The 20842-nt window shown below is 36.0% G+C and overlaps 4 protein-coding genes across 4 annotated transcripts; 2 read left to right on the top strand and 2 right to left on the bottom strand.

Moving 5' to 3' along the window:
- Window positions 1-4014: 4014 nt before the first annotated feature.
- Window positions 4015-7802, bottom strand: LOC120258787 (receptor-like kinase TMK2). The gene is made up of 2 exons (XM_039266222.1): window positions 5868-7802; window positions 4015-4600 (listed from the first exon to the last, which is right to left on the bottom strand). The coding sequence occupies exons 1-2, from the start codon at window positions 7612-7614 to the stop codon at window positions 4092-4094; spliced, it is 2256 nt and encodes a 751-aa protein (XP_039122156.1). The 5' UTR covers window positions 7615-7802; the 3' UTR covers window positions 4015-4091.
- A 3811-nt stretch (window positions 7803-11613) lies between these two features.
- LOC120258425 (pentatricopeptide repeat-containing protein At5g18390, mitochondrial) lies at window positions 11614-13023 on the top strand. The gene has a single exon (XM_039265835.1). It carries the CDS (start codon window positions 11619-11621, stop codon window positions 12984-12986), a length of 1368 nt encoding a protein of 455 aa, XP_039121769.1. The 5' UTR covers window positions 11614-11618; the 3' UTR covers window positions 12987-13023.
- LOC120258427 (cysteine proteinase inhibitor 4-like) lies at window positions 13022-16206 on the top strand. Its single transcript, XM_039265838.1, has 2 exons — window positions 13022-13756; window positions 15685-16206. The coding sequence occupies exons 1-2, from the start codon at window positions 13689-13691 to the stop codon at window positions 16079-16081; spliced, it is 465 nt and encodes a 154-aa protein (XP_039121772.1). The 5' UTR covers window positions 13022-13688; the 3' UTR covers window positions 16082-16206.
- Window positions 16207-16859: 653 nt separating this feature from the next.
- LOC120258426 lies at window positions 16860-18911 on the bottom strand. Its single transcript, XM_039265836.1, has 9 exons — window positions 18678-18911; window positions 18461-18599; window positions 18300-18386; window positions 18083-18210; window positions 17872-17968; window positions 17691-17768; window positions 17391-17616; window positions 17080-17303; window positions 16860-16978 (listed from the first exon to the last, which is right to left on the bottom strand). Exons 1-9 carry the CDS (start codon window positions 18869-18871, stop codon window positions 16940-16942), a joined length of 1212 nt encoding a protein of 403 aa, XP_039121770.1. The 5' UTR covers window positions 18872-18911; the 3' UTR covers window positions 16860-16939.
- Window positions 18912-20842: the final 1931 nt, after the last annotated feature.

Raw genomic sequence — 20842 nt, 5'->3', positions numbered from 1 at the left:
GCATAAAATCAGGTAATTTAGGTTTTCCCTAATCTTTTAAAAAATAATATATATGATATATTAATGCCCTAAAATTATTTGAATGTATGAAAACTTGTTAAGTTTAACTAAACTCCATCATGTACAATAACATAATTCAAACAACACAATGTAAATATGGTCCCATCTTGAGATTTAATTTAGATTAAACATTATATTTTTCAAAAAAAAAAAATTAATTCTAACTTAAAAAAAATTTCAACATGGAAAATAACATCAGAAACTTTCTTATAATCACAATCCAAGCCCATATTCTCCATCCTAATAGAGATGAAATGTTCGTACCAAATGCGCGTTTGTCTCAAGTCTTGATTCATCTATTACTTTTCTCCGTATTATTATTTCTATTAGAATTACATCGAATGCCTGCACATGTCACATATGTTCTTATTATTATTATTCCCATAACTGTAATATATAACATATATTTAAGTTTTGACTTCTAATATGTTATATACATTTTTGGGTATTATGTTTGGTTGTTCCGTACAAAAGAAACAATAAGAAAAAATAGCTATTTTTCTATGTGGCCATTTTTATAATTATATATTTATCAACAAAAATAAATTTCAAAAATCCTTAATTAGTATTTAATTTCTTTTACAATTATATGTTTTATAACAATTAGCAAATTATGTGGGCAAATTATAAGGTCAAAAAATCAACTCCCTATTTTGGGGGAGAATGTGTTAAAATTATAATAAAATAAGCACGGAAATATATATATATATATATATATTACCAATAATATAAAACTTCTAGATGTAAGAGGAAAATATAGTTAAAAAAGAACTTTTAATAAAAATAAAGCAACTTTAGGTACAAGGATTTACTTAGTTAATTGTTTTACAAACTTAAATGAATAAGAAGTTTAACCAATATATAATTCCTCTTATAAATTTAGATGTCTAGTTTTACATAGTATAATTTTTACTTTATAAAAAAAAAAACCAAAAATATATATAGCAAATTAATTACCTAAATAAGATAATGCACATGATGCACACATAATTAAGGCAATGCATGGCTTCTACGTTAAATTAAAAATCTCATAAAAATCATGCATGACAAACTAAACAATTAAAGATCTTGTAAAAAGACCATGCACATATACATGCATGGCAATTGGCAAAGAAAAAAATAAGGTTTAAAAACATCCACGGTAAAATAAAAATCTTCTGGGATATTGTCATGGATGCCATTTTTAGATTGTGTGATGACTTCTTTTGTGGCAGAGCTAACCTTGAGAGAATTAACTGGTCGATATTGCGTTAATTTCAAAGCGGCTATCACCGGATGATCCCTCACATTACCGCCTGATCAGTCTTATTAATTCAACCCTCAAAATTCTGTCAAAAATTTTGGCGACTAGACTGGGACGTACAATTAATGAGCTGATCGATACGTCTCAGTCTGCCTTTATCAAGGGTAGCTGCATTACTGACAATATCGCCACAGCCAACGAGATGATTTTCTTAATGCAACAGAATCGCCTACCTGGCTTGATCCTAAAGGTGGACTTCTCAAAAGCATTCGATTATGCTTGATCCTAAAGGTGGACTTCTCAAAAGCATTCGATTATGTTGATTGGAGCTTCTTGCTGGAGCTTTTAAGTGCTCGAGGCTTTAGCGATAGATGGGTAGGTTGGATCAAATCTATCCTTTTCTCCTCCAAGGCTAAATTTCTTATCAATGGTGTGCAAAGTGGCTATGTTCGATACAAAAGGGGCCTACGACAGGGAGATCCTCTTTCCCCTTTGCTTTTTACTCTGGTGGTGGATGTTCTCAGCACAATGATCAACAATGCCCTTAACTCGGGGATCTTGGATGGGGTGATGTCGAACAATTCAGGGGTAAAGTTGTGCCACCTACAATATGCGGATGATCTCCTCATCATGACTTCGGGAGGTGGGGAAGACCTTCGAATTATTACACTGATTCTTTATATCTTTGAAGGCCTTTCCGAGTTAGCTGTCAATTCCAATAAATCTTGTTTATATACCACACGGAAGGATCAGGAACCGCCGAGTTACTTAGCGGAGACTGTGCACTTTATTAAGGGGACCCTGCCCCTTACTTATCTGGGGATCCCTATCTCTGGTGGTCGCCCTAGGAAGCAGGATTGGGATATCCTTATTAATAAAATCTCGGCGAGATTAGGGCTTTGAAAATCGAAGTTTCTATCCTTAGGGGGTAGACTCACGCTGCTTAACTCAGTGCTCACGGCTATTCCCACCTACTGGATGTCGATCTTCAAACTTCCCAGCTGGGTGGTGAAGATCATTGATAAGATTAGGAGGGATTTTCTTTGGTCAGGTCCGGATTTCTAGCAGCGGAAAGTCAGGCTCGTCAACTTGAATCGCCTTTGCCGGTCTAGGGAGCAGGGAGGATGGAACATCCTTAATATTGAAACTTTCAATATCGCTCTGCTCGGAAAATGGTGGTTGAAGATCCTCTCGGGAAGTAGGTGGTGTGGGGAGGCCATTTTTCAAGAAAATTATTTTAGTAGAATTCCTTACTGGAATCTTTTTCACAAGCGTAGGGCCAGAAGATCCTTCCTGTGGAATGGGATTTTACAATCCCTACCTGCCTTCCGAATCAACGTTGTGACTTCTGTGGGTGACGGGTTTACCACCCTATTCTGGCATGACAACTGGGTGGAGGGTCGTTCCCCTGCAGACATCTGGCCCCACCTGTATCTGTCAGCTAGCAACAAAGAGTGTACAGTGAGGGATCTGGCTGAGGCACCTGGGGGGCCTCCGTTGGGGGATTACGCTCCAATTAGAAGGGTATTTGAAAACATTAGAGCGCTCTTACTCTTGGCTGCCGATCGGAGGTATTGGCGTCTATCCTCGAATGGTGCCTTTTCGGTCAAATCCTTTTACAACTTCTTGAATGATAGAGGTCTACGTTGCCACTAGACCCCTATCATCCTCAAGAGTTGCTGTCCTAAGAAGGTCAATCTATTCAACTGGTTAGCTTGGGACGATAAGATCTTGACTTTGGAAAACTTAGCTTACAGGCGCTGCAACCCCTTTCCTACTCCCACTTGTGTGATGTGTCATGCGGATGTGGAGTCATCAAATCATCTGTTTACCCATTGCCCTGTACTGCACATTTGGAGCTTCTTTGGTCAGCTTTTCGAGATCCGAGGCAGCCCGACCTCTTTAAAAGAATTATGGGGGACTTGGCGTTCGTCCATTAGAAAATCCTTGTCCTCTTTCTTGGACTTGCTGATTCGAGCCATCACCTAGAACATTTGGCTTGAGCGAAATGCACGCATTTTTTCCTCTGCTTGTGCCTCTACTGTTACTATTATTATTAAAATTGTTCATATGGTGCTCCTGTGGTGTAATGCAGTGCCAGATTCCAAGAGAGCGAAATTGGAGGAGCCGCTGAAGAAGATCAAGCGGAGTCTTGAGTTCATCTCCTCTAGGGACACAGAGTCTGTCCCCCCTGAGCCTCCTTCCTCCCCTGGCGTGGTGTAGTTTCTGAGCTTTTGTTTCCCCTGTGAGTGGTCTCTTGGGGGGTGGGGGTGCAGGGGTTTGCTTCCCCCCTGTTTTGTGTCCTAGTCGTTGTGGTTGCTTACTCCACTTCTTGTGGTTGGTCTAAGCTAGTCCTGTATTTTGTACTATTTTTCCTATTAATGCATGTGGTTTATCCATTTTTTTCAAAAAATAAAAAATAAAAATCACATAAATCAATTATGCATCTGCATGCATGGTAAAGTGAAAATCACATAAATCATGTAAATAAAACCATGAACTACAGTAAAGAAAACATACATATGCATGCATGGAAAAGTAAAATATCACACGCAAATAAGACCATGCATGGTAAAGTAAAAATCATGTAAATAATATACATTTACACACATCGCAAACTTTTAAATTAACAACCGTAAATCTAAATTAATAAAAAAAACTTAAAAGAAAAAAAAAGGAAATCCTTTTCTTATAATCACAATCCAGGCCCTTATTGATCTCCATCCAAACATATATCAACAAAACACACCAAATTAACTCACCAACAAGACAAGGACCCAAAACACATCTATCTTGAATTCATTGACTCACTAACAACATCACCATTGTATTCAGTATCACCACTACGCCCATTGATACTGCTCAACAAATCCATTGTAGTTGTACAATCACCATAATTCCATCTCTCAAGTCTTTCAGTTAAGGTCATGCATGATCCTACATGACTCCCAGACGGCGAAGCCGGCAGACCGGCCGGCTTCCAATGATCAAGAAGAGGAGCAAGAACAGACACAGAATGGCTCATGTCCGGCCTCTGCGCCGGATCACTAGCCGTGCAATAGATGCTAAGCTCAGCCACCTTCAAGATTTCACGGCGAGATTCATCGTCGAGTTCCATTGATGTGTCGACATCGTTGAGAAAATTTTGCTTGTCTTCGTAACATCGATGAAATGTCGATACTAAATGTGTGTCTTCCTCTGGTCTTGATTCATCTAATACTTTTCTTCCCATTATTATTTCCATTAGAATCACACCATATGCATACACATCTGCTTTTATTGTTATTTTTCCTGTGACTGCAATGTATGATATAATTTAGTAAATATTAATTTAAACAATATTTAAGTTTTAACATCTAGCTAGCATGTTATATATATATATCTTTGAAGAAGTGACCAAGATGGAGGAGTGTTTGAATAGGAAATAAAAGAGTATTGTGTTTAATTCTCTCCTACAAAAGAAATAGTAAGAAAAAAAGAATATTTGACAGAAAATAAAGAATGGGAATAGCTATTTTTCTATGTGGGCATTTTTATCTCTATATATTTATCATGAAAAATAAATTTCAGAGAGAGTGAGAGAGTAAGAGAAATATTTGAGAGAAAATAAGGAATAAGAATAGCTATTTTTCCATGTGGGTATTTATATCTCTATAAAGTATATTGTATAAAAAGAAAATTTTCATGTGTAATTTAAAATTTTAAATTATTTACCTAAATCCTAAAATATTTTTTAAAAAATTGTAATAAAATGATCGCAAATAAAAAAAACTTTAAATATTTTACCAATAATATAAACTTTAAGATGTAAGAGGATAATATAGTTAAAAAAATCTTTTTGATAAAAATAAAATAATCTTTAATTAAGTATACAGATTACCTTATCCAAGTGTTTTACAAACTTAAATTAATAAGAAGCCTAATCACTCCCTAACTCTCATATAAATTTAGATGTCAAATGTGTTTTGCATGATCTAATTTTCACTTTAGCAAGAAAACAAAAATATCTAAAATAGCAAATTAATTACCTAACCCAAGTTAAAGATCTCGTAAAAAGATCAAGCATGGCAAAGTAAACAAATTAAAGATGTCATAAAAAAAAAACCATGCATAAATGATACATGGCAAAGTTAAAATAATGCATATATCTGCATGTTAGATAAAATAAAAATAACGTAAATGAGACCATCCATGGCAAAGGAAAAAGCACATAAATAAAATATGCATTTGCGTGCATGTTGAAGTAAAAAAACACATAAATAAGATATGCATTTGCATACAAGTTAAAGTAAAAAATCATATAAATCACATGAATAAGACCATTGCATGACAAAGTAAACATCATATATATAATTCAGACAATGCATGTGCATGCATCACATGGTAAAAATAATGTAAATGTGACTATGCATCTGCATGCATGGTAAAGTAAAAATCCAAGTAAATCACCTAAACAACTAGTCCATACTCCATGCATGGAAGTGTTCAAAAATCACCTAAACGAGACCCATTAGGTGCACATGCATGCATGGTAAAGTAAAGAAGACCACGTAAAATAACTTACTAGCATACTCAGGAGCCAAGTAGCCAAAAGTCCCAGCCAACCTCGTCATCATAGACTTCTCAGTGTCAACAAGCTTCACCAAACCAAAATCCGAAACCTTTGCTCTCATATCCTTATCCAACAATATATTAGAAGGCTTCAAATCTCTATGTATAAAACTCCCTTGTGCCATGCTATGCAAGTACTCCATCCCTCTTGCCACATCCAAAGCTATCACCAACCTCTGTTTCCATGTCAATCCTTTCCTCCCTCCTTGTCTAAACAAGTGTTGTCCTAATGTCCCTTCAGGCATGAACTCATAAGCCAACAACCTTTCATTCCCTTCCACACAATGCCCAAGTAATGCTACCAAATTCCGGTGTTTCACCTTCTTGAACATTTCTATCTCCGCATAGAACTCTTCTTTTCCTTTGAGTCCCATTGCATCGGAGGTTCCCTTTTTGACGGCGATCGGAATGTCATTTATATCGCCCCGGTAGACAACGCCGAAGCCACCTTTGCCAAGAATGTTGGCATCGGAGAAGTTATTGGTTGCTTGCTTTAAGGATTCATATGATAATGCCAATCCTTCATGGCCACCAGAGCTAAAAGGGGTGGTGGTGCTGGAAGTGGTGGTGGTGATGCGGAGTTGTTCCGTCCCTTTGTTGTTTTGATCAATAGTGCTGATTACATGAAGTTCTGATGTGGTTTTGTTGCTTCTTTTCTTCTTCCGGAACCAAAGGAATCCAGCAATGGGTGTGATGACAAGAAGAATGGATAAAATTATGATGAGTGCTAGTTTTTTGGTGGAATTTTCAGAGGAAGATGGGTTTGTAGTGGTGGAGCTTGTTGGAGAGGAAGAAGCATTATTGTTGCTGTTGTTCTTGTTGGTATTATCATTATCATTATCATTATCATTATCATCAAGGGGAATGTCCTTGCCAATCAAAGGGTTTCCGTCAGTCTTGACATCAACAATATTGGAGTTGAAAGGAGGGACTCGGCCGGAGAGGTTGTTGCGGACAAGCTCAACGGTTTGGAGTTTGGTAAGGTTGGCAAGGCCTAAGGGGATGGGACCAGAAAGGTCATTGTAGGAGAGTTTGAGAGTGGTGAGATCAGTGAAGGTGGAGAAGAAGGCAGGGATGTGACCGGAGAGGGAGGTGTTACGAGCGGAGAAAATGGTAAGTCTTTGAGAGGATTGGAGATCATCAGGAATGGACCAAGGGGAGAGAGGGTTGTCATCAAGAGATATGGTGGTGAGGCTTGAGAGATGGGAGAAGAAGTCAGGAGGGATTGAGGAGAAGGAGTTGGAGTCAAGGAAGACGGAGATGAGAGATGAAAGGCCGGAGAGGGAAGGAAGAGGGCCGGAGAAGTGGTTGTTTTGGAGGTTGAGAGCAGTGAGAGCATGGAGGTTGGAGAGGGAGGAGGGGAGGGTGCCGGAAAGAGCTTTGTTAGCCAGGTTCAAAGAGGTGACACGGCCGCTGCGGCAGCTGACAAAGGGCCATTTTGATGATTGAGAGCAGGGGTCAGTGCCGGATTGCCATTGGGATGGGAGGCCTTTGATGCCGTGGGAGAAGGCGGCCATGGCTATGGCGTCGGTTGAGGCAGCGTCGACGACGGTAGTGGCAACAACAAGGAGGAGGAGGAAGAGGAAGAGCATGGCCGGAGATGAGGGAGATGGAAAGGTGGAAGATCTTGTTGTTTTCTTAGTGGTGGGGAGGATAACAAGGAGAGGTATAGGTGCTAACTGGGAACAGCTTGAATTCATGGCTGCCTATTTTTAGAGGATTCATGGATATAAGCTAAGCTATTTACAGTATTTGTTTCTAGTTTTTGATTAGAGATCTAGGGGTTTCTTTGGAAGAATGGAGAGTTGGCGAAACAAATCAGCAAGCTAACATCAATTCAGAGTTCAGATGCAGAGGATGATGGTTCACTCACATGCCACATTGTCGACATTCATCAGCTCCGGCTCCTGCTTTGTTTCGGGTTGGCCTCCAGTTTTCTGATATTCAAGAGAAGACTAGATGATTAGCTAATTGTTTTGTAAACTTTGATTTCTGATGAGAGAAAATGGCTTACATTGGCTTCTGGATAATCCAATTTGGGCAGCTTTGCAAACATTTTGCCATAGAATTTAACATCTTTCTTGTGGTATTCTTTGATCTTCTTCTTCTTCAGTTTTCGGTATTCCAATTTCAATTCACTGAAGTTAGGCAGCAAGCAAGTTGTTGATCATAAAGGTCACCTCAAATGAAAACAAACCATAAGTATAGCAAAAATGCATACTTGTTATCAGGATCTAAATCTAGAGCTCTCCTAATGTCGAGTTCAGCTAAATCAAGATAAATGAGGCAGGCCTTCCCTTATCACCAAAACCATCTGTCAACATATAGCAGACAAAAGGAGCTATGTTGTATGTTCGAAACTCACTTCACAACCAAGTTTAGAAAAATAATTTAAAAAATAAAAATCCCATCCTTGAAGATACAATGTTTCAATGCATACATGGTGGACACACAGCAAGAAGCACCCTCTCACCCTTCTTCATTGTTTTCACTGCTATAGCAAGTGCAGGACATAAATATCCTGGTTCCAAAATAATTCACCATCAGAGAACTATATTCATATTTCAAAATTAAGAGTATCATAAAGGAGCATATTGCAAAGCCACACCATATTTGATAGTGAATTCAACTCCCTCAGATTTAGATATCACAGTACCATCCTCAATTCGAGCCTCATATTTCACTGCAAAGGTGGAAGCCAATGGTCATACACTACAGGTCATACCAAGTTGCACATTTTTCATAGCAAAAGTGCAAAATAATGCAACAGCAATGCAGTATGTACCAAGGACTTCATCAAGGTCTTTTGGGTTCATCCATTTCTCTCTTTCCTTAAATATTTTCTTCATAACACCACCATCTTTGCATATATCTTTGACACTAACCAAGAGAGTAGCTCAAAATCAAACTGGAGGGCGGCATTCAGTGGAATAGATGGCAGAAAACCAGATTCACTCATAGGCCAACTCTGGAGGGAAGGTGAAAATGGCATTCTCACCGAATCCAATCCTTTAATCACTTGGCTTACGAACAGAATCCAAGCATTTCCAATAATTAATCGCAACAAACTACAAACCAATACTCCGTGAATGTAATTTTTACTACACAGACATGTTATCATTCAAACTGAAAAATAACAAACTGGACATCTCCGCTCAAAAGTGTTAATACGTCAAATGATGAGAAGAAGAATCTTTGAAGATAATTCAAAATTTTGGCTCCTAAAAATTAAAAAAATGCTGAACATGTTATTGAATGCAACCTCAAGAATGCAATTATGCAATTATGTTACACCACTGATTAACAGAGGCAGCACAAGCCAACAACTAGCAAATATATAACAAACATACACAAATTTGAGAAATTCACAGTATCTCTATGTTCCTAAATCTTTCACAACAATGCAAATTATAACCACTCCCTTAACAGCAGAGCCTGTATTCCACTTCTCTCCAAACTTAATGGTCAAGGGTTTGATTCATAGTTTGTATACATTTCTTTAATATATATATATATATATAATGGAAACTATTCACATCAGTGCAAGTATTAATCAACGGTGATATGGTGAACCAGAGCTGATTGCTCTATAAATGAGAACAAATTCAACCAAAAAGAAACAAGAATGTGAAACTCCAAAAAAACACCCACTCAATGCTTGGAATCTAAATGCCCAGAAATATTCAATCCTTTTCAAATTGCTAAATTCTTCAGCGCTAGAGCTTCAAATCCTACTGGTGATTCCGACCACAACGCATCTCAGGAGTAGACGTTCCTTCTACATTTCTAGACAGGCCTGAAATGCCAGACGGTGTCTTCCGTCTGCTTAGACTTTTATCTACTATTTATCTCTCGGTTTTATTTACTGTATTTTGTTCCCCTCACTTCCGGTGAGAAGATCTCCCACTTTGTATTGTCAACTTTCTTTTCAATAAATCAGTGATTTATCCACTTAAAAAAAACAAACATATGACACCCATGAATCAACAATCAGCAAGCAAAAAAATCCATAGCTAACCTCAATCAGAGCAAGAAAACAACCTTGGCCGAGAATGAACTTGAACGGCGCCGCACGATCTCGGCTCAAGGCGAACTTCGTCCAGTCAAGCAGCGTCCCGGTGTAATGCACTGTAGATTCACAATGGCGAACAAGAGATGAAAGAAACTACAGATGATTGATTCTCTACGAACGCACCTTCAACCTCGTCGCCGAAGTCCGGTGTACCCCAGCCCTAGCCGACCTTGACGAGCTTCTTCTTGAGGCCCTGTTGCCCTATCTCCTTCTCTTTGCTGACCTTCGTGATCGGGTTGGTGCCGGCGCCATCCATTAGGTCCTCGTCCTCCTCCTCCTCCGCCGGGAAATCCATGTCGTCCTCCATCTCCGGCGATCGACGAGCTTGGAATGTTCTAGAACTGATGGTGAGAACGGGGTTTTATAGGATTTAAATTTGGGGTTTTTATAGTTTATAATCATTTTTTTTTGAATTTCGCGCCAAAAACGATGTTTGTTTTATATGAAGAAGATAATAAACCTTTTATTTTTTTTATTAAAAATATAATATCCAAACATGGTTCAAAAAATTAATAATAAAATTAATTTTAATTAAACAAGTGCTAATTAATATTTAAAAATTCATAAGGTGGTAAATAATTTATCTTGGTTTAATTTTTTGAATAATCACTAAAGTTTTGTAAAATTGCAGTTTGCTCACTCAAGTTTGATTTGTTTCTAAATAATCACTGAACTTACTAATTATTTCAAATGCCAGTCACCCGAATGATTATCAGCTTCATTAGCTGATATGGACACTGTAAAAAGTTCAATCAACATTTAAAAAATTGTGTCCACATCAATTAATGAAGCCTATAATCGTTCGGTGACTGACATTTGAAATAATTAGTAACTTCAGTGATTATTTAGAAACAAATCAAACTTGAGTGAGCAAATTGTAATTTTACCAAACTTTAGTGATTATTCAAAAAATTAAACCAATTTATCGTATATATGAAAAAAAATTAAATATTTCGGATGAACTTCATAATTATTTTGATAATTATGTTTAAATATTTATTCTAATCCTTAAATTTGAAAAACAAAATATTTTGTTAAGTTTTTATTTTTAAACAATACAAATATAGTCACTTTAATTTTTTCATATTCGATTAAATTAAAATTAAATTTATTCAATAGATCAAGCTAGTATATCATTAATGTAAAAGGCGAAAGGACCCAAATAGATATTTTGGATTATTTAACCATCATTCTTGGTTTAAATTAAAATTAAGCACTCTCACCAACATTTTTTAAAAAAATAATTTTATAAAATTTTTAAGCCATTATCGAAAATAGAGTTATCGAAAATTAATTATATATACTTAATGAAAATATGGGCAAGGCTCATGCCAGATGCCTACATGCATACATTACAAGTGTGAAATTAATACTTTTGTGACCTCATTGTATTGAGCGGAAATTCAAAATTGCCTAAATTAATATTAAAAAATTTAATCATTAAATACATATTTTATATTAATTCACAATGTCTTATTTGGCTTTTAATATATATATATATATATTAAAAAAATAAATAATTTAATCATTAAATACATATTTTATATTTTATTTATTTTTAAAAAACATAAATTAAAACCTCCAAACCCATATATAATAAACTCTCCTTCTCTGAGCTGCATTCCATCGAACATGTTGCGCGCGCTCGCAGCTCTCGCCACTCCTCGCGTAAACCTCGCTCCATTCGTCCGCGCGCTCGCAACACTCTCGGCCAACCCACCGCTCGCGCGCGCGCGGCCATCCAGATCCACCGATGACTACTTCGCCGCCGTCCACCTCATCTCCAACGTCGTCCGCACGGACCACTACCTCGAGCGCACCCTCAACCGCCTCCGCCTCCCTCCCCTCTCCCCCGATCTCGTCTACCGTGTTCTCCGCGCCTGCGCTTCCGCCCCAACCCCATCCCGCCGCTTCTTCTCCTGGGCTCGCTCTCGCCCCTCCTACCGCCCCACAACACTGGAATTTGAGGCCTTGCTCCAATCCCATGCCCGCGCGCGCCTTTGGTCCTCGATGTGGTCCATTGCCGACCAGATGCGCTCCCTTGGGCTCCCCTTCTCCCCATCCCTCTTCTCTTCAATCATCCTCTCCTACGCCGACCACGGCCTCGCTGATCTCGCTGTCGATGTCTTCAATCGGACGCGCCACTTCAACTGCCCCCAAACCACCGCCGTATACAACGCCCTCCTCACCGCCCTCTGCAACGTCCGGAACTTCCACGGCGCCTACGCTCTAATCCGTCGCATGGCTCGGAAGCAGGTCGCACCCGATCGGGACACCTTCTCCATTCTCGTCCGTGCTTGGTGCTCCGCCGGCAAGCTCCGGGAGGCGCAGGAGTTTCTGGAAGAGATGAGCCAGCGCGGATTCTCTCCTCCTGTCCGCGGCCGTGATTTGCTCGTCGATGGGCTTATCAATGCTGGGTATCTAGAGTCAGCCAAGGAGATGGTTGTGAAGATGACGAAAGAGGGGTTCTTGCCGGACGTCGCCACCTTCAATTCTCTTGTTGAGGCTCTCACCAAATCGGAAGAGGTTGATTTTTGCATTGATCTTCTTCACGATGCAAGCAGGTTGGGATTGTGCCCTGATATCTCCACTTACAAGGTGTTGATTCCAGCTGTGTCAAAGGCTGGGAGGATTGAGGAGGCTTTCAGGTTACTTTACGGTTCCATGGAAGATGGACACAAGCCATTTCCAAGCTTGTATGCGCCAATCGTCAAGGAATTATGCAGGGCTGGGAGGTTTGGAGATGCTGTGAGTTTCTTCAGTGATATGAAGGTTCGCGGGCACCCGCCGAATCGGCCTGTGTATACTATGCTTGTGAAAATGTGTGTGAGAGGAGGGAGGTTTGTGGAGGCTGCGAATTTTTTGGTGGAGATGACAGAGATGGGGTTGATGCCGCGGTCACAGAGTTTTGACATGGTGGTTGATGGGTTGAAGCACTGCGGGAAGCTGGATTTGGCAAGGAGAATGGAGCAGTTGGAGGTCTCACTGAGGGGGAATTGATTGCGTAAGCCTTGTCATTAAACAGAACAAGTTCTTGCTCTTGCTCTGCCTGCAATCTTGATCATTGAGTGAAGATGTGGTTTTTAGAACCTATAATCAACAGCATCATGCAGAGTAGAAGCGCCTCACACCTTTGGTAACTGAAACAGCTCGTGGTTTCTGTTCTCCCTGCCACCAGGCTTCTCCTTGATTATTGAGAGAGTACAAGGAGGAAAGTTGTCATTTTGAGGATTCTTACTAATGTTATATGGCAACCTTTGATCAACTCCATGATACAGAACGGAAACACTCCCTTGCTCCTTTGTGAACTGAAGGAATTTGTGGTTTTGGCTGGCTCTGGCATCAGGCTTTTCCTTTGTCAATTGTGAGTGGGTACAAGAAGTAAAGCTGTGAGTTTGAGGACTCTTGCCAATGTTATGCGGCAAACAACACTTCGCACCATCATACATAACGGAATTAGTTGTTTCTGCTGTGCCTGCCATTAGGCTTCCTCATGACAATTGAGTTGGTACAAGGATTCTTGTCAATGTATGCAGCATTCTATAATGCATACGGTCATGCAACACTGATCTAGGTTTCCTATTCTGACAACTGAATCAATTTGCAGTTCTGCTTTCACTGCCATCAGGCACATTCTTGATCTTCAAGTGGGTATGGGGAGGGAAGATGTGATTCTATGGATATTGCTGACAACATGTGGCAATGTATGATCCCACACCATCAATGAAGAACTCTGAGGAGTCCCTTGCTCCTTTTACCAGTGAAATCAGGTACAACTACCATTCATTTTGGATGTGATTTTAAAATTTCTTATTTGATAATTATGACTATTGAAGTATAAGGTGCATGGTAAGGCTGGTTAGTTAAATGATTCATGTGAAAAACTTGATTGTTTGATTTTTTACAAATGGTGAGAATGTTACTTGCGTGGACACTTGAGTTAGTTGTAACTATAATGTCTTTAGATATCAACATTGTTTTAGTCATTGTCATTAGACAATTCAGAGCCAAGAACTTACGTTATATATACACAATCACTATCTCATATTTCTTCTCTGACAAATGCATGTATTGCCGTCAGTTTTGAAGCTTGTTAGGTTTTTTTATTTGAATATTCTCGAAGTCATATATCAGATTTTGATAATAGAGGGTGACGAAAGGATGCTTCATTGACATGATATGTAACTCATTCAATTAATCCCTTTTTAGCAATTAACTAAGAGAAAACTTAGTTGGTTTTCATCTGTTCTCATTTGCCCTTTATTCTCCAAAAAAAATTAATTTATAATGTTTAGATAAAGGCCCTGGTAGTAAAAATGAAGTTCAAGTTGGATTGATGATTATTTTGTCAATAACAATCACCAATCCTTGGTTTTATTAGCCACTATTGTTGGATGCCTTGGTGTCTTTGGTTCAATGTATTTAAGACTTATATATATATATATATATAGATAACTTTAACTGAAAGTGATGTCAAGATTGAGATAAAAATAAAGGGTCTTCAATATTTTTTTCTTATCTTCAACTAAAATCAGTCATTATATGGAACATAAGTCAAACATAAATCTGCTCAAATTTGTTGGTAAGATCAGAAGGAAATTATTTCATGTAATATATATATATATATATATATATATATATTTATAAAACAGCAGATCCTAAGAGAGTTTCAGGTCAATAAATCAATGACCTTTTCATAGCATTAGAGTTAATATAGTGTGACCAATAAAATAATTAATCGGTGATGATGGGTTGATAACTCCGCATGGAGCATGCATGTAATTTTCTCAAACTAAAATCTTAATAGCTCAATAATAAATAAATGTATTCTTAATATATAACCAAAACTGTGATCTTAAATTTATATTTAATAGTTTTAATATAATTTATAACCAAAGCTAAAATGTCCGGAACTTGAGCCCAAACATCCATTGGTTGGCAGATAATAGTACCAGTCTAGCAAGTACGTAAGGACAACCAAGACTGACGCAAGTCATAAATAGCAAGAATCCGGAAAACTCCAAGTTAATACCACGTCCTTCATATTATGCGGCGATGAAACTGTTGTTTCAAACGCCTGTTCCATTAAACAATTATAATAAAAAAAATAATACTAACAAGGCTTATTAGTAACAAGCTTAGTGTCATTTGATCAAAAAAACACAAGAATTAGTACAAGCAAAGTAGAAAAAAACAATAAAGTGTGAGAAATTAATAATCATTTAGTCTATTGGCATCCGTCTCTTATATGGATTTGAACTTTAACTCATATAAAATAAGAGTATAGATGTTGTAGAGTTTATGTATCTATTCTTTATTTGTGCACATCTTGTATAAGATGAGGGTATAAATATTGTAAAGCTTATGTATCTTGTGCACGTTACGTGTATAAAAATGAAAAATAAAAATTTGAAGTGTGAGAATGCTTTAGAATGGATAGAGAAGAATAGTGATAAGGATGGAGGAAAACGCCAACCAAGTTGTTCAGCTTCATTGTTCATACGCGGCTGCCCGTTCCCTGTCCTCCCTTTGCTACGTGTCCTTCTATCCTCTCTTTACCCTTCTTTTTTCTTCTTTATATACATATATATGTATATTTATATGATCAGTAGTGTCTTCAGAAGCTTATCAAAATCTTAATGGCTTCATCACCAAGATCTAACCCATTCCTCATTTTTCTTCTGTTGCTGGTCCTTAGCTCTAGTACAATATATTCTCAAGAACTGGAAGAAGAAGAGTCCTTGAAGTTGTTGTTGTTGGAGCAAGTGGGGTCCAGAAGAGTGGGAGGAAGGACAGAGGTTAGAGATGTGGAGAAGAACATGGAGGTTCAAGAGCTTGGAAACTTTGCTGTGAAGGAGTTTAATAGAAGGAGAAGGACTTGTCATTTTGATCATGATCATGAGATGTTGTTCTCTAAAGTGGTGCATGCTCAAAGCCAGGTTGTCTCTGGGATTAAGTATTACCTTACTGTTGTTGTAGAAGTGCAAGCTGGTGAAAATGAAGGTGAGAAGGTTTTTGAGGCTGTTGTTGTGCTTAAGCCATGGCTTCATGATTATAAACAGCTCCTTTCTTTCAAACCTTCTCAAAATGCATAGATTCTTATCTTTTCTTGTTGTCTATCTCGCTCTCTGTGTCTGTCTCTGGAATAAAGGTTGTGTAGTTACAACTTTAAAATTAAAGGGGGAAGAGTGTGTCAAGCTCTTTCTTTTCTTTTTCCTTTTGTTTTTGTTTTTCTTTTGATTGTGTGTTTTTGATAGCAATGGTATGAAGGTAGAGATGAACATTAGAAGTAATGAAATTATTTTTCCTTTAGTATATATATATAATAATAATAATATTATTAAGACATTATTCGAATAATTTTTTAGACTGTGACACCTGTTCATCAATACTTCTGCTTCTTGGTAAGGTCTATGTTGAGGACTGACCTTTAAAATTTTGGAATTAATTTTTTGGGAGAAAAATTAAAGCAAATGTTAATTTAATTAATTCTAATCAAATAATAATTTTAAAATTAAAAATTTGTAATTTTGTGACTAACAAAATAGTTGTGGTTTATCCACTTTATCAAAAAGACTAACAAAAATAGTTGTTTATTAATATTTAATGATTTATATTGGGGAGGTGGGTTCAGCATTTTAATTTGGCATGATGTTACAGGGCAAATCTTTTCTCTTCTTCATTAAAAAATTCACAAATATATCCGCAATTTTAATTATACAATTCCTTTTTCCGGGACTAAAAAAAAGCATATATTCACAAAATAAGCACTTCTGGGAAAAGTTTTTTTTTTCATTATCAACAACAACAACAACAAAAAGAAAAATTAAATTAAATTAAATTAAAAAAAAACATTAATCATAAACTACCAAAAATTTTTGCAGCTGAAACAATACACTAGAAAACTAATAAGATCTCTCCTCATAATCACCCCCCTGAAACTTTTCCACAGATCATGATCTTCCAATCTTTCCAGGTTGAAGAACCAAATACTGAGCTCATTAACAAAGAAAAAAAAAATCAGTTTAAAATTCTAATATAACTGCATAACATTATATGTCAAACATAAGTACCAAAAGAAAAAACACACTACCTTAATTTGAGTTCTGTTGTATGTATAAGTAATATGAATGAGTTCATCCCTTGTTTGTATAACAGCAGGATATGAGAACTCCATCTCTAAATTTTTCTCCAATGTCATCACTTCCTTCCACGAATCACCATCGTCTTCGGAGATCGCCACCTTCAAAACACCTCTCGATATCGTATTATAAACGAGCAAAAGCCGACCATCTTTTAATTTAACTCCATCAATACCTGCAATTCATCACCATGTTCATCTTACTCTATACATTAACAGAAATAACAAATAATAACTGTTATGAAACTATAACAGATTTAGACCTGAATTCGGATTCTGTAATTCAGTAGGCTTTGCATAACTCCAGGTAAGACCATCATCAAATGATTCAGACATGCAAACACTTCCGATAGTTTCAACTGATCGGAGCAAAATACGTAATGTGCCTTTTGCAGTGCGATACGGCACAGGTTGAATCACACTTAAGTTAGTGTTTTCTACATATATCGGTCCGTATTTCTTCCAAGTATGACCACAGTCTGATGTTACCTAAAGTAATTTTTGAGGATTGAGTATTAAACACAATGTTACTGTTATCAATAACAATTGATCAATTTAATTACCTCCATCCATGCTCCCCATGAATTCCAGCTCTCTACTGATGATCCACATAAAAGTCGGCCGTCATCGAGCAAAATTGGCTACAAATCGACAATGAAATATACAATGTAATATAGATGCAAAAGGTAACATCATAAAATATCTAACAATGATAAATAAAAGACGAAGAATTAATCGACATGCCTTGTTCTTGATGGGTCCAAGAATTCCTGGTGGAAGTTGTTCTCTATCTTGCCATGTATATCCACCATCAAATGATCTTCTCATACATCCACTCCATCTAATTTTTTTTTAAAAATTTTTGCAAATCAATCAACCCAAAATTCTCATTCTAAAACATAAATTTAACAATCAAACAAACAAACAAACAGAAAAGGAACAAAATGAAGCTCACTTCTGGACATCATAACCAATTTTATAAAACAAAAGAAGTTCTTTTGAAGGTAGCATGAACAGAACAGGATTCCACATTGGAACATCTAATTCTTCATCAGCAACAACTGGAGAATCCCAATTCCCATCCTGAAAATGAAAATTATTAACCACAATTGAAGTATGAAAACCAAGATCAAATCAATTCAAATGGTTTTTATTCAACATTGATCACACACCTTGTACCTCTGTAACCATATCTTAACATCTGGATCCCCTTCCATAGATCCCCCAAAATAAGCCACCAAAAAGTGATTTTTCTCAATCTAAACAAACAATAATCAATAAAAAAAACTCAACAAAATCAACAAAAAGATAGACAATAGAAAGAATCAAAAACCTCAACAATGGTGGAAGCATGGCAGGTATTGAAAGGAACAGTGCCAGCAGCAAAGGTGAAGTCCTCCTTCACTATTTCCCACACAATGTTTTCACTATTTTTTGCATTCTTAAATTCCATGGTTCCCAAGACTTTGTTCCTGTTTTGACAAGTAGCTATAAGAAATCATTTTTCAATCTAATGAGATATTCAAAGTTGAAAACAGTGTCAGTAATACCTGGTGGAAATGGAGAGAAGAAGACTAGTTGTTGGAGCAACAGAAGAAGAAGAAGAAGAAGAAGAAGAAGATGATGATGATGAAGAAGGTATGGAGTTGTTGGAGGTATTTAACAAGAGTTGTTGAACTTCAGAAGTGAAATAGAGGAAAAGTGAGACAATTGTAAAGGCCAGTGCATAGAGTTTGCTGGCCATTGGAGAGTAAGAGAGAGAGAGAGAGAGAGAGAGAGAGAGAGAGAGAGAGTGAGAGAGAGAGAGAATAAGAGAGCAAAAAAGAAGGAACAAGCTTATCTATGATATTTTGGTTGATTTTGGTCTATTTTTGATTGACAGTGACAATTACAGAGAAGTGGTTTCAGAAGTGGATTGGGTTGAATGAGTCTAGAAACTGCTGTGTGCTGGTTTTACTCCTGTCATCTGCAGAGTTTTGAAGTGGAGACACACTGAATAATAATAATAATTATTATTATTATTATTGTTGTTGTTAATATATGTTAAAAATATGTATAGACGTAGAATCTATACATACTATAAAGTAGATGTCTACTCCAAGAGCGTTTTAAGGAATAATTTAATTTTTTTTATAATATTTAAGTTTTTATTTATATTACTTATAATATTAATAATTGAAAAACACTAATTATACTTAATTATTTATATAATAAATGTCCATAAAATATTTGAAATCCAAAGTATAAAATGATTTTTATGGTAAGAGTTGTTTAATTATATTATTTTATATATAATATTATCTCAAAATTTTTTATAAAATTTTAAAAACTCCGATGTGAAGTTAGAAAAAAAATACCTAGTTAATATCATTATTACTGTGTTCTTACTTCTTACTCTGTGTTCGTTGGCTCATTATTATTATGCCCAGTGAATTATTATTTATATTATTTTTTTTGTAAATATCTATATTATTAAAAAAAAGTCCAATTGAATTGAGAAAGAAAAAAAAATCAATGCCACCAATGGTTCATTAAAGCCATAATCTATTTATTTTAAAAATTGTATATTGAAAAATGAATTATCTATATTTTTTTCTCAAAAAAAATTATCTATATTATTAGAAAAAAAAAAGTCTTAAAATGAAAAATATGGATGCCACGATGATTGATAATAGTTCATTAAAGCTATAATCTATTTATTTTAAAAATTAATTATATATTGAAAAAAATGATGTCAAAGTAACAAGTGAAATACTGACTCTCCCTTGCAGTGGAGCTAATGGTTTACAATTGATAAAAATAAATATTAAATAAGGACAAACATCAAAATTAATTTTTTTTATTTATTTATTGAGAGTTTGGGTTTGAATTCTGTTAACAAAACCATGGTGGCGTTGTAACTTAAAATGATAAAATAATTTTGAAACATACATAGTCTTGAAGAAAGCAACAAAATACTTCTTGGGAGTGATTAGTTAGCAAGTTGCTTTCAATGACTAAACTCAGGGGCCAATTAATACAAAGTTGAAAACTAGTACAAGTGCTTTAATAAATAAATAATAAAAAAAAAAGAACGGTGGTGCATGAACTAATTATCTAATCATCCTTTGTTTTGTTCTCTTCCCAAGTCCCATCAATTAGTACTGGTAGTAGTTCTTAAATCAAATTTAATTTTGGACCTTTCTACCAATTATTTTATTTAAAAGTCTTTGCATTAGTTCAAACAAAGCATCATGAACTTTATAAAAAAACATCTCTGTATGGTGTTTGTCCAAAAAAAATGTTTTATCTGTATAAAAAAATTAAATTTAAAATTAATTATTTAAGTAACTCAAACATTTAGGAGTTACTTAGAAACTATGCAGTGTAAACAAGATCAAGTCAGGTATTAAAATCTCTTTAATGAGGTATATTTCTTTTACTTTGTATTTTTTTAAAATAAATATGAAGATTTGAGTACATAAAACTATTTGTTTAAGCAATCAAAATTTTTTTAATCATTTTCACCAATTGGTTATTTATTTTTATTTTGTAATTAATTATTTTTTGTGAAAAATGTTACTCTGATAACTCTTGGATGGTTGATTTTGAAATTGGGTTTATATAAGCTTTTAGTTGGAATTTTAAACTTGTGTGCTGAGGGAAAAAGTTTATTAAGCCAATTTTTAATTCATTTAATTAACACTAATAATATTGTGATAATTAAATATTATAA

The sequence above is a fragment of the Dioscorea cayenensis genome, chromosome 4, assembly GCF_009730915.1.
Source record: "Dioscorea cayenensis subsp. rotundata cultivar TDr96_F1 chromosome 4, TDr96_F1_v2_PseudoChromosome.rev07_lg8_w22 25.fasta, whole genome shotgun sequence".
Taxonomy (NCBI): domain Eukaryota; kingdom Viridiplantae; phylum Streptophyta; class Magnoliopsida; order Dioscoreales; family Dioscoreaceae; genus Dioscorea; species Dioscorea cayenensis.
The sequence above is the reverse complement of the archived record's forward strand: the minus strand, read 5'-3'. Positions and strand labels throughout refer to the sequence as shown.